General features: G+C 35.6%; 1 protein-coding gene across 8 annotated transcripts in view; it reads left to right on the top strand.

Moving 5' to 3' along the window:
- MIPOL1 (mirror-image polydactyly 1) overlaps window positions 1-14,867 on the top strand; it is a 301,403-nt gene that overhangs the window by 92,253 nt on the left and 194,283 nt on the right. For all 8 annotated transcript variants that reach the window (XM_046653537.1, XM_046653536.1, XM_046653538.1 and 5 more), the window contains 3 exons: window positions 1,381-1,510; window positions 12,978-13,011; window positions 13,271-13,441. In XM_046653537.1, coding sequence (XP_046509493.1) covers window positions 1,381-1,510; window positions 12,978-13,011; window positions 13,271-13,441 — 335 coding nt within the window. The remainder of the gene's footprint in view (window positions 1-1,380; window positions 1,511-12,977; window positions 13,012-13,270; window positions 13,442-14,867) is intronic.

Here is a 14,867-nt window from a genome sequence, read left to right as displayed (position 1 = left end):
ATCCGCCTACCCAATTTTTGGCCTGTTTTTCTCTCTACTTTCTATTCACCTGTTATGGAGTGTATTCTCCAGGATGGCGGGGACTCTTTAGACCACTGTATTCCCATTCCTTAAAGGTGGATGAATGGCTGCCACAGGAGCTTGCCGAATGAATGAATGAATATATTTCTCTTCCCTCAGGCTCAGCTTCTTGAAAGTGGTTTTGGCCTTTGCTTTGCTATTGCATTTTCCATTTTATGCTTTATTATGGAACGATATAGTTGATTTATTTTCAGAGCTTGTTTCTTTTCTACCCCTTATAATTTAAGTAATACAAAAATAACTATCCTGATTATCTGTGTATTAATCTGTCACAAACCTTAGCAGAAAGCCAATGTTTCATGAACTAAAAGAACATTTCAAACGTCTTTCCTAAGCTTATTTTGTGGTTTGACAGTATAAATAAAATTTGGTTCAGTTATTTGGGTATTTGAGCCCCTTTTCGTCTAGCATTGCAGTGATATTTTAAAAGTTATATGGGATTTCAAGTAGAAATCATGCTTGAGAAATGATAATTTCAGATAACATCAAAGCTGCCTATACAGTCTCTGCAAACCTAGATGATGCTGTTTGCATTATAATCTATCTAAATGGTGCTCCCACACCAGCACAGTGCTACCTGTGTACTCCCCTCATCCCTTTTCCTTTCCTCCCCTTCCACCATCCTACTGAGGTAACTGCTATCCTGAATTTGGTGTTTATCATTTCCATGCTCAGTTTATTAGTTTTACTTATTATGTATATCCATAAATGTAGTGAAGTTTTACTTTGCAACTTGCTATTTTTGCCACAATTTTATTTTTGAGATTTGTCCTTTTGTCTATAGTTAATTGATCTTAAATGCTGGGTAGCATTCCATTTTGAATGTGTAGTTATTTATTCCTCCTTCTGTTACTGGACAATTGGATTATTTCTAAATTTTTGCTATTATATAATGCTGCGGTAAGCATTTTTATATATGTTTCCTTGTGCACATGTGCAGGAGTTTCTCTAAGTGCACACTAAGGAGGAGATTGGCCAGTTTAATAGGCCAGGCACGTCTTCAACTGTAATAAACAGTGCCAGATTGCTCTTCGGATGGTCTTAGAAACGTACATGCCTATCTGCAGTACATGTGAGAGTTTCCTTTATTTTGCAAGCTCACAATATTTGTTATTATTTGGCATTTTAATTTTTGTTTTTCTGGGTGTGAAGTGTTATCTCAAGTTTGCAGTAGCTTTTTAAAATACTGTTTTCTCAGGTGATTGATAATTCAGTTGAATAAAATAAAATAATTTTTGCTAAAAGTATGCATTTCTCCTTTATTTTCTCCAATTAATTATGGATTATGTATTTTGGTAGCTCTGGTTGAAGAAGTATATTTTGCACAGAAGGAACGTGATGAAGCTATTATGTCTCGACTGCAATTAGCCAATGAGGAGAGAGATGAAGCAATTGCACGAGCCAAGCATTTGGAAATGTCTCTAAAAGTGTATGTACATATTTAAAACTACATATAATATTGGGAGCATTTATAAAGTGCATCCATTATGTGGTAGTTACATATTCAAATATATTACCGATTCTTGTATGTTACACTGGTAATTCCGCATCTCCACAGTCTTTTTAAAAAATCTGGCATGCTAGTAGTTTTCATGTCAGGGATAACAGTCACTGAAAAAGGAAAAGAAATGCACAACACTCTCGGTACAGTTACTTTCTTCACTTCTTCATGGTTCTGTTGTTGATGTCCTTACTCCACCTTCCTTTGTCACTCCTCTTTTCTTCCCTGCCTTGTGATCACTTTCTTGATTTATTTCAGCTCTCTGGGTTCTTTCACTGCTCTCTGCTTAAGATACTCATGTTGTTCTTCACACTTTTTACTTCTTTAGCTGTGGCTCTTAAACCTGAGTGACACCTGCAATAGAGTAGAACCTGAACTTCTCCCTTTTTTCAAGCTCCTAGATGATACAAGTCATGCTAGTCTAAGGAGTTTGCTTTAGGGGAAAAGGCCCTAGAAATATGCTACTTGTAAGACAGATAGAATGTAGTAATTGTAATGTTTTATGGTGATCAGTGTACTTAATGTGTGTTTGTTCTGCCCCACGTTGTGCTGGGCTCTTTGGGGCATCACAGTAAAGTACTAATTACAACATGGCTCATTAGAGAGAAAAAACATCAAATAATTACATGACAGTATTGAATTTGTGATTAGATAATGTGATTTGTTTCGTGTTTAGGTTAATGGCTTCTTGTTTTTTTTTTTTGAAGACTTATAGAGACTCACTATAAAGCATTAAACTCATTGAAGAATAAAAATAAGCAAAAAAATGTACCTATATTCCACACTGACTTCTCCCAAATAACTATCTTTGTCAATAGGGAGACATTATTCCAAGTGTTTCTCTTTGCTTATATACTTAAGCACTTTATCTGGAAGGATGGGTGGTTGGTGCTTGAAGGGATGCATGCACAGAATTAATTTGATGACAACCAAATCGTTCTCTGCATGCTGTTTTATTGGAGAGGCCTTATAGTGTAGTAGTCAAGAGCACAGATTGCAGACCTAGGCATCTGCCTTTGAGTCTTGGCTCTGTCACTTCCTGGCTGGACAGCCATGAACAAATTACTCAGGGTCTCTGGGACCCAGTTTCTTGTCTACAAAATGGGTAAATAGTGCCTGCTTTAATAAGTTGTTGTGAGGGCTTAAGGATTTAATAAGTATGGAAAAGTACCTGGTTTGTAGCAAGTGCCATATAAGTGTTACTTGAACTTAAGAGTAATAATCAATTGAAGTGAAACTGAAGAACTTGAACTTCATGCAATGCTTTCTCTCAATAAGATATGTTAATTCCCTGAAGACCCTTCCAAATTTAAGAAAAGAGGCCATGAAAAACATTAAAGTGTTGGAATCATCAAGTTTTTTAATGCAGTTTTAGTAAAACACATTGAATATCGTTTGACTCTCAGCTATGAAATAAACAGTTTTAAACTCCTCCTTTTTTCTTTTTCTTTATAAATTCTACTTTTTTTTTTTTTTAAAGATTTTTTTTATTTTTTCCTTTTTCTCCCCAAAGCCCCCCGGTACATAGTTGTATATTCTTTGTTGTGGGTCCTTCTAGTTGTGGCATGTGGGACGCTGCCTCAGCGTGGTTTGATGAGCAGTGTCATGTCCGCGCCCAGGATTCGAACCAACGAAACACTGGGCCGCCTGCAGCGGAGCGCGCGAACTTAACCACTCGGCCACGGGGCCAGCCCCTATAAATTCTACTTTTAAAATATTTGTAAAATTTGTGTTAGATTCTGTAGTCGAAGTGTCCCCCTGTAATCTTTATATTTAAAAGGATCGAATGATCATTACTGGAACTTCCATCGTACGTGGCATTTTTATGCTTGAGTTCTTACTTGTGGGGAATCCCTGGGTAACCTAATTTCATTTTCAAACAGTTTTTTGAGGAAAGGCTCAGAAATACTTTATTCTCTGATATAACATGCTCCAGACTGGCTGTGTGTTATTCTTATATTCAAATTGGTTATGAATAAAGTTCTTGGATCAAGTATTTTGTTATAAACACTGTAAACATGTTACTCTTTTGTCTTTGGACGTTGAGTTTGGCTGAAAAGAAGTCTAAGGTCAGTCAGAGGTGTTTTTTCCCTCGCTTAGAGGTCTTTTGCTTTTTTCACACCTGGATACCTGAAGGGTTCTTCCTTTATTCTTGAAGTAGAAGAACTTAATCGGGGTGTTTGTGTTGATTATTCTGTAATAACATTTTTGGGCACAGCACACCTTTCTAGGAACTGTTTGATTCTTCTTTTATTTAAAAGAAATTTTAATTTGTGAATTTTTTATTCTACTTTTTACGTTTTCCATTTTAGAGACTGCAGTTATTCTTATTTTGGGGCACTTTTGTACTTATCTATTTGTTCAATAATTATTTTAATCCCTGTCTTTTTCTCTGCATTCACTGTAATAATCTCAAACCTTTCCTTTCTATTAGTAATTCCAGTGGTCACTATTCCCGTCCATGTTCTTTTTAGTTCATTTTGTTTGTTTATTTATTTATTCATGGTTCTTAACTTGTTTCCTTAAGTTTTCAATTTCCCTTTTCATTCACTCTTTTGTTTTGGCATCTTCTCTTTGAACTTGGTTTCATTGAATTCATGTTCTTATTATGTTACTGTAAAATGCTATTGATGGGAGAAAAAAATGCTGGTAGGAAAATTTTCTTCTTTCGCTTGGTTTATGTTGTCTTTTATATTATGATCTTTACCCCTTTTGCATGATGTTTTGTCATCTGTTTGTGGTGTATTCTTGTTGACATCATTTCTCTTCGTCTTGCTCATGCATAAATTGTCAGGAACTTTTCTTTGTTTTGACACAATGCAAGTGAATTTTCTTGATAAACATTTCTTATTATTTGAAACCTATTTGCCTTCACCTGTGAGCTGCAGTTTCTTGCCCATGGTACTTTTTGGCCACCTTCCTGTACAGCCCTAGGCCTAGGGGCAGTGGCGTGGGGATGGAGGTTGGGAAGACCTCCCTGAGCATGTAGGCCCCTTCTGTTGGAGATTCTGTCCTCTACTTAGGGGATTTTGTTTGGTGTCTTGCACTGAGGGTTCATTCTATTTGGTCGTCTTGTGTGTTTTGGTTTCTTGGAGTATTGCTTTTAGGCTTTATTTGTTCCACCAGTGTCGTAGAAAATGGCCAGCCCTGGTGAATTGTGTTTCCTCCGTAAGGGTAATGCAGGCTTCTACTCAGGGCTTCCTTTACTTTTCTCTGGGTTATCTACTCAACTCATTGATCTCTCGTGTTATTTCCAAACTGTGTGGTATTAGTAAAAATTCTTAGGATTTGGTGAATTCACTGTCTTTTCTCAATACCTATTTCACGTGTAAAAGGAAAAGTTAGATGAACCTGGTCAAAATCTTCGTCTCTGCACTCTACCCTGTCCCTCTTTTTAAAAATTCCTGTGTGATGTCCTACTTCCTTCACTGTTTAAATAATTTTTATCTTCTGTTCACGTGGTTATATGATGGAATAAATAGATTTCTGTGTTCAAGTTTCACTCCACCATCTGTACTTGGACTTCCTTTGTTTTTTTTCAAATAAACTTTTTATTTTAGAATAGTTTTAGATTTACAGAAAAGTCGTGAAGATAGTACAGAGAGTTCCCGTATAACCCTCACTCAGTTTCCCTTATTGTGTATATCTTCCCTTACTATGGCACGTATGTCATGGGGGAGAAAGCAACATTGTTACATAACTAGTAACTAAACTCCACACTTTATTCAGATTTTACCAATTTTTCCCTAGTGTCCTTTTTATGTTCCAAGATCCTATCCAGGATTCCATATACATTTAGTCACTGTGTCTCCTTTGCCTACTCTGGTCTGTGACATTTTCTCAGACTTTCCTTGTTTTTGATGACCTTCACAGTTTTCAGGAGTACTGGTCATATATTTTATAGAATGTCTCTCACTTTGAATCTTTCTCAAGTTTTTTTCATGATTAGGCTGAGGTATTGGTTTTTTGGGACAAAGACTACAGGAGTAAAGTGCCATTCCCATCACATCATTTCAAAGTTATATGTTATCAACATGACTTACCACTAGTGATCTTAATCTTATTCAGCTGGCCAGGTAGTGCTTGCCATGTTTCTCTACTGTAATTTACTTACCCACATTCCCCTTTCGTAGCTCCTCTTTGAAGCAAATCGCATAAGTGCAGCCCATACTCAAGGATGAGGAGTGGGGGTGTGGGCTGGGAGGTTAATTGATCTCGGCTTCCCACAGGGGAGAATATCTTCATAAATTATTTGTATTTCTTCAGGACAGGAGATTTGTCTCTTCCCCCTCTATTTATTTATTTTGTTATTTATTTATGTCAGCATGGATTCATTGATAGTTATTTAATACTTTGAGTTATAATCAAATACTGTGTTGTTTACTATTTTATTGCTTGTAGTGTTCCAGCTTTGGCCATTGGAAGCTCTTTCAGGTTGCCTCCTATTTCCCTTCGACATGTCTCTATCCTTTGGATTTTTGAATACTTTCTGGCACGACAAGATGCTCCAGGGTCATATTTTATAGGGATAAGTAGGGATGTGCCCCACCCCTAGAATCAACCATTCCTCAAAGAACCCTGGTTCCTTTTAGTGGAAAATGGTATTAGAAACCAAGATCTGGTTGCAACATGTGCTCACCATGTTGCTGGGTGTGACTACTTCTTGGCGCAATCAACGGAAAGAGCCAGGAAATATATGTGTGTATACTAACTGATGTATACACACATATCTGTAATTATTTAGATGTCTATCCATCTGTATCTTTATTAAGCTAAACCTGAACTCATACTGCTGTCCCTGATTCTAATCCAGTACCACGTAATTCATTCTAACTTTCCCCTTTCTCTTATGTATGATTTCCCTCTCCAACAGTAGGAAACCCAGCTCCCAACCCCCACCATCCATTTACTTATTTGTTCTACCCTAGTATCCATCATAACACTTTCAGACTCATTAACCCATACTGCCATGAGAAACAGCTTTACCAACTAGAGTACACTGTCGATTTATAGCTCCTTTAGTCTTATAGTTTTCAATCAAAATACCACTTTCCAAAGTTACTTAGATTGTCTCTTTTTAAGTGAGGTTATGCCATGCATTTGTAATGTAATCAGACCTCTTTTCATAGTCTACATACTGTGCTAGGATCCGCTGGCCTCCTGGCGTTTACTTTTTCTCTAATTTTTGGCGAATTTGAGTAAGGTTGCTATAAGCATTCACGTACAGGTTTTTATGTGGACATACGTTTTCAAATCACTTGGCTAAACCTAGTAGCATGATTACTGGGACATGTTAAATCTATGGTAACTTTAGAAGAAACTGCCAATCTCTCTTCCAAAGTGCCTGTACCATTTTGCATTCCCACCAGCAATGAATAAGAGTTTCTGTTCTTCTCCATCCTAACCAGCATTTGGAATTGTCTTTCTTGTTTCAGTTGTTAGCCATCTCTAATGACAATTGATATTAAGCATCTCTTTATGTGTTTATTGGCCATCTGTATATCTTCTTTGATAAAGTGTCTGTTTAGATATTTGACCAGTTTTTCAAATTGGGTTGTTTGTTTTCTTCTTGTTACTTTTAAGATTTCCCTATATATTCTGGATATAAGTCCTTTAGCAGGTATGTGGTTTTCAAATATTTTCTTCCAGTCCATGGTTTGTTTGTCTGTCCTCTTAATAGTGTGTTTAGCAGAACATAAGTTTTAAATTTTGATAAAATCCAATTTATTGATTTTTTCTTTCATAGATTGTACTTTTGGTCTTGAATCTAAAACTCGTTGCCATATGTAAGGTCACACAGATTTTTCTCCTGTGTTTTCTTCTAGAAGTTATAAATTTCATGTTTTGCATTTAGGACTGTGATCTATTTTGAGCTAATTTTTGTGTAAGGTACGTGGTACTTGTGGAGGGGTTTTTTTTGCATATGGGCATTCATTTATTACAACACCTTTTCTTGAAAAGGCTATCATTTCTCCATTAAATTTCCTTTGCACTTTTGTCAAAAACCTGTTGACTATTTTTGTGTGCGTTAATTTCTGGACTTTCTGTTCTGTTCCGTTGATCTATGTGTCTATCCCTTTGCCAATACCACACAGTCTTGGTTACTGAATCTTTGCAGTAAGTCTTGAATTCAGATAACGTCAACTCTCCAACTGTGTTCCTTTATTATAGAATTATTTTGGCTCTTCTAGTACCATTATCTTTCCATATACTTTGTAGAATCAATTTGTTTATATCTACAAAAATGCTTCCTGGGGCCAAAGGTTTTTAAACATACTTTTCAAAGTAGATAGCGTTTTTCTTATTTCGGTAATGCTTGCGTTATAACTTTTAAACTCTTGTTTGGGGATTTGCAAGTACAGCTAGATTCAGTTTATCAGCTACTGCACAGTGCTTTATGTACATGTAATTTATGACCATGAATCTTGTTACCTAGATTGATCACCAATTTTATTCATGAAATTTCCTTCTGTGTAGATACTATTGCTTTTCAAAAATCAAATTCACTCCCAAAAGATAACAAATCGTTTTTTTATGCAATGTCACGGCTCCTTGACGTAGGTCCTATTCATGCTTTGTAGGTGAAAAGACGTTAAGTGGTTGACTACTTGTCTAAAGGGTCGCAGTCCATCAGTTACACATTGTAGGACTTGTCTGTCTCAGACTTACACAGGCAGCTCAAATGTAGAATATCCAAAAAGGGATTTATTAATTCATTCTTAAAACCTGATCCTCCTTAATCCCTTATCCTGATCAGTGGCGCAGCCATGTCCCCACGTATCCAAACCAAACTTCTTCCTCAGAAACCCTGTTAAATTGGTCCCTTACTTTTGTCTGCTCTCTCTCTTTAATTGATAAGGATTAAATGGAGCCTGTCCTTCTTCCCTACTCTTTTAACCCTCCATTGTCTGTCTACTTTAATGTATACATATATTTGTTAGAGTTTTTATTACAATATGTTAAAATTAGGGTTGCGTGAGGTAGAGCCTTTTTCATTTTGTTTTTTGTAGCACTTGTATTAAGGGAGAAATGGGGAAGGAAGGAAAAGAAAACTCTCAATCGCAAGCCTTTGCTTTTAATTAATTAATCCATTCAATAAATATTTATTGAATATGTACTATGTGTCAGGTACAGTGCTATTTGCTCAGAACACAGCACTAGGTCCCAGTTTAGTTAAGAAGATAGACATTAAGTAAATAATTATGTAAATACTTACAATAATAGTAATTGATATGAAGAATTATTTGTTCCTAGGAATAGTTTGTAGTCAGTTCCTACTGTATTATAGTCTAGGGTTGCAGGGGGATCAGGAACAACCATACATAAAAAGCTAGAACAGCAACAGAGAGGAATAGTATGTCTGCATAGTTTTAAACGGCACTGTGGAGGCTCCTTTCCACTCAGCTGAAGTCCACAGTTCTGAACTCTCAACAGTGCATTTTATGCTAAATTCTTGTTAAGGTAGAACCACTTTATCACTGAGCTATGCTTCACTGAAAGGCATATTGGGAGGCATTGAGTATAGGTTGAAATTATATACATTATTTCATATCTCTTTTTGTTTTGACCCCTATTTCTTGCTTCCTGTATAATCTTCCAAATTCCTTCTGTCTTTTTTTCTCTCATCTTCTTTGCCACTTTGATCTACTTTGCATCTTTCTGTTATAATATCTGTTTTGTCTAATTATTCTGCCACTTCTCTGCCTTCTCTTACCCCTTGAATCTTTCATGGTTTTTTTTTCACTTTTATCCAAAACTAGGAAAAAATTTAAAGATTCATGTTAAGATGACATATACACTTACTAAGATAGACGTGTTTGTGTATGTATATTCCCATTTTTGAGATCATGATATCTTTTTTCAGTCTCTTTGTTAGTGTTGGTGTATTTTTTAACATACTAGGTGTGGCACTGTGTAAAAATGAGACTTAGAGAATAAAAACAAACAATTCAGAGTTTTCTGATTAGCCGATCGCTAATCTCTTTTGATTTGATTTTTATCATTTGAGGTTAAAGTTTAGCTTCTTCCCACTGAACAAGGTGAATGACTATAGGTTCAGAAAGGGAAGAGGTGACATTGACTGATTTAGGGATAAATCAAGAAATGTGACATTTCATGCATGAGTCTTTTCACTTGGAGTGCAAGGTTGTCAGTCAGAATTTGCATGGTATAGGAAATCAATTGAAACTTGAGCCCATGGACATTTACTTCAGCAAAATTCTTACTAATTGTCATGGTTATGTCTGGCTAGGCTGTTATAGGCATAATTTAGAGTTTATGAAAGGTTGAGATTCTTTTGCATAATTGTAAATCTCATATTGATATATAATTTATAGTTTGCTATATTTCATATAGCAACTATTATTTTAAGTCTTTATTAAACTGGTAAAGCTTTATATGTTGTATATGCTGCTAATAAACCTTAAACCTAAAAAGTCATTTTATATGGAAAATTGAATGCCTTGTATAGCTGTTTCAAATTGTTTTCTTTTTTCTAAAGGTATGTTGTTTGTCTAATTTTTATGTTTTCTTAAATGATACAGGAAGTGATGTACTTATTGTAGGACTGAATTTAATTTTCTGAAAACCGCTTTTTTGATGATTAATCTTTAACTAGATTTTGAGTGATCCAGCTCAGAAAAATATGCCAAGCATACTTAATTGGCACTTACAGTGTATTAACATCAAAGATTTGGTCTCATTTTTCAATACTCTGTATCAGGGATCAACAAAGTAAGGACCTGTGGTGCAATTCCAGACTTCCACCTGTTTTTGTAAATAAAGTTTTATTGAACACAACCACACCATTTGTTTACATATTGTCATGCATATTTTTGCACTACAAAGGCAGAGGTTAGTGACTGCAACAGAGAACTTATAGGAAAGCCCAAAATACTATTTGACCTTTTACAGAAAAAGTTTACTGATCCCTGCTCTATAAAATCTAGTTGTGACTAAATTAAGATGTAGTTGATCTTTGATATCTGTGACTAGTGCTTCCTGAGACTTAAAGAAATACAAATAGAGAAATATAAATATTGGCTTTTTCTCTTTCCAGATTCATGTTTATATTGAAAGTTACTTGTTTCTATGTAAACTTTCAAATCTCAAATTAACCATTTGTTCATTTTTATTAAAGTTTTATTTTTGTCTTAATGACCATTTATCATGTGCTTACATCAATTAGGATCATAATAAAGCAAAATTGAGATCCAGATGCCAAGTGGTTGACTTGGCTCACTCATGCCCTGCATGTCAGATCTGGCACACTTACTGAAACATGATTCAAATTCATTCCTCAGGAAAGTGATAAATCATTGTATATTATGTACTTTTAAGGGCAATCACATAAATTATAGTTGGAATGCTAAATTCATATGCAAAGGATCTAGTATAACCTTTGGAAAGAAAATTTGACTTCAATTTTTTAGTAATTTTAGTGTTCTCGGGGAATTTTAATATGAGACCAAATGCCATTATCTTAACTATACTCTCTTGGAAGACGTTAATTTAAAACATTTAAACTCTTTATTTGCCACTCCTTAAAGTAATACCTCTTCATACTGCAGTACCTAGAAAAACCTAAGTACTACATAGGAATTCCATATACTTTTTGTTGTGTTGATTATTTGGAATATATAAATTAGGGAACCTACCTAAACTGTTGTTTTCTTCCTGATCATATGTAATTCTTTGAAATAAAAAAGAGATATTTATAGCTTGAGAACTAAATTTTTTTTGCAAAAGTTCCCAGTAATCCACCAATCTAAATGTTTCATGTCTCTTTTCACATTTTAAATGATCAAGTTTAATAAATTAATTGTGAAGTTTATAAAAATTTAAATTGAATCTTCTTTAGAAACTGCCATAATCCGCTGTTAGTCTGATTTCATCTAAAAAGAATAACATTAAGGTAAATATTCTGCACCACATATGGCTTCCTTAAAAATCATGTTCAGCCAACCAGTAACTGATAGTTAACTGATAGTTCTTCAGAGACTTTTACATGATCCTGAATAAGTGTAAGAATTTCCATGTATTTTTTAACTGTGGAAAAAAGAAGTGGTTATCTTAACAATTCTTGTGGAACAAGCTTTTATGAAGTAGGATATTTGAAAACTGTTATTATAAGAGAAAAAGATAAAAGATGAGAGTGTTTGCCCTTATTGAAATGTGAATCCAAGTGGACATTAATAGTTTGAGATACATTAAGTGTATATAATTCAAAATTACTCCACCTTCCTGTTAACGTGTACTATTTAAGTTGTGTAGAGCTAGTTTTTTGATGTACGTTTTTTTTTTTCTGTTAAAATGCAGTGTTCTAAAATTTATACTTTCTTTCCATGAATATAGCAATTTCATTGAACTGTGGAGTTTGGAACAATTTTGTAACAGATTTATTGTGTCTTCTGTTGTGGTTTCCTAGTATCTTTCGCTTTTTCTGTGTGTGTGTGGTCAGTGGTAAATCACAGGAGCACAGAAGAGGGGGAAAAGCTTGAGAAAATGGGAACTTGGATATCTAAACTTTTTAGTAAAATTTTAACATCATTGAGACCATTTCTAAAATCTGCATCATTTCACTGTTACTCTTTGTGGCTTTTCAGTTAACTTAATCCAATTTAATGGTTTCCTAAAGAATATTATAGACGTTTTCCAAGATATGTCGTTTAGAACTTCTTTCTTTACCTTTACGGCATTTCTTCAATTCACCGACATCAACAAACATTTCAGTAAGCACTGTGGCTCCCATAAGACAAAATGCATTTATGAGGGGAACCAGTTTACTTTCTTTGTCTTTAAATTGAATAGTTCTATATATGTAATGAAAAAGAGAAAATAACATTAGACATCTGAAAATATGGTCCAATTTTGGTCACCCTTTCTTTATAGTATATTTGTTTTAACAAATAGGTTGCAGCAGGAGATTTTCGGGTCAAATTTAGTGGTAATTGTTTGTCATTGCTTTTGAGGAAACATAGTTAAACTTTGTAATAAAAATACTTTCCATCTTTTATTTGTGATGGTGTCCAAAAAAAGAGAGGAAATACAGTTTCTGGTAAGAAGTGAGAGTCCAGGAATAAATACAATGATGAGAATGAGTGCTTCTATCGCTAGGGAACTTTCTTCATCTAAGCACATATGAACAATTGATCCTCGTAGTCATATATAGCAGTAAACATTAATAACTTAACAGTCTGAAGTCAGTGCAGAAGATATGGAGCATTATTGAAAGATGGAGTCGAGCAGGTGGCACTTTAATATGTTCAGTGTCATGGTTGACTCTAAAGACTAGTCGAATGAAATTACTTGAGGTTCTAAAGATTTAAAAAGCGAACTCATTTTGCTGCTCTAAGGAAATGCTACTGATCAGGCTTTCTGTGTCCCTTTTTTCTAGGCTAGAAAATATTAACCCTGAAGAAAATGACATGGTAAGCCATTCTCTGAGGAGATTTCTTGATGTCAGTCTTATATCTTAGAGGCTTAAGTTCAATTGAGTGGGTTTCAAGAACTAAGATGTGGGAAAAAGAAGAATTGACACACTAATAATGTACATCTTTGCTGCAATATGAAAATTCAATAACTTCACTCAGTCAATTTACAATTCACATGTGCCTATTAATTAAAACCCTATATTAAATAAAGTATATTAAAACTTCATGTCTGACTAACATATAATGGTGTTGGTAGACATTACAGGAATTACTGAACAGAATAAACAATGCAGACACAGGGATAGCTATTCAGAAGAATGGAGCTGTAATTGTGGATAGAATCTACAAGACCAAGGAATGTAAAAAGAGAATAACTGCCGAAGAAATGAATGCCGTGATGGAGGAGCGTGACGCTGCTTTGTCTCAGGTAACTGCGTGCATCTGTGAAAGCGTAGGCTTACCTTTTCCTCCCCTTTCTTTATCATTACAAAAGGACTTCTCCCCACATAGTCTTAATTCATGTTAGTTTTTAGCATATAATTAATACTGCAATGATTAGATATATTAAAAGAATCACGTAGTTAGACCCTTCTTCAAAGACATGCATCCTCATTTATTAATAAAACCGTTAGCTTGTTAGAAGAATTTAGTTATATTCTTTAAATTAATAATTTTTATACGAGACTTCTCACTTGAGTTGCAGTTTTGTGAGGGCTGAGATTGTGTCTTTATTACTATTTTATTCCCCATGCCTAATTCAGCGCCTCTTAGTAAACACTGGTAAATGAATCACATAATTAGTGTGTTCTTTTCTGAAGGTGACTTCCACCGGCCAGCTCTGCTGGAAACCCTATTCCCTCCCTGAGGGTCCCCCCTCCGTTGCCGTCCTCTCGGGTGGTGGTATTCCCTCCACAGCAGTTACGCCTCTGCACTCCGAGGCTTGTTCCTCACCAGTGTTTGTACATCACTGTTCCTTTTTTCCTCTCCAAACACCTCCAGCTTTGAAGCTTATGGCTCAGACTGTACCACCCAGTCCTGCTGCAGGCACGTACGCACTCCTATGTCACTTCCCTCATTTCTTAAAGATGTTTGGATCTGTTTCACTGTCACTTTCTTCAGCCTGTGCCTGTCATAATTCTCGATTTACATATCTGCGTGGATGATCCTTTCAATATCTTGGCCTCTCATCTCTTTGAATTTCTCTCCTCCAGTCATCACGTGCTCCACACTACTTCTGCCATGCACACTATGGTCATATCCTATTCTTGGTCATTATCAACATCAGTTTCAAGCATCCCACTTTCTGACCGCCACTTACTATCTTTCCAGCTCACTTAGTCTAGAACTCTGACTAGCAATTTTTCCACTCCATTTGCACCTATTTCTATTGACCTCAGTTCCTCTTTTCCTATCCCTTAAACCCTTCATGTCCTCACTTCCCTCTCTACCCAGCTTATATTCATGCCCCACCATAATTATCACCAACTTGCGAATAGTATAACCTCTCTTCTCCTGGCATTCTCTTCCTTTTGTCCTACTCACCTAGCAAAACCTAAGCCTTATCAGCTTAACTTTCTGCCTGTTCTGCACCTTCACGGCTTTATATGGCAGGAGAAAATCAAACAGATTTGCCAACTGAACTTACATTAAATTCATGACTACTATCTTCAAGTAGGCCCTTGGTCTTACCCGTCACTCTTCTTGCCTTTTGTTCATCTATTCACTCTCCCCTCTAGAAGACTATTTTATCTCTTCTTCTTTTTCCTCAGATATCCAACCACTCCTCCCCGGTCGAAACGAGAACTTCTGTTTGTCCCCACCATGTCATCCACCAGCCTACCAGCATTTGCAGC

Source organism: Equus quagga, chromosome 2 (assembly GCF_021613505.1).
Source record: "Equus quagga isolate Etosha38 chromosome 2, UCLA_HA_Equagga_1.0, whole genome shotgun sequence".
Taxonomy (NCBI): Eukaryota; Metazoa; Chordata; class Mammalia; order Perissodactyla; family Equidae; genus Equus; species Equus quagga.
This window is presented reverse-complemented; position numbering and strand designations above follow the sequence as displayed.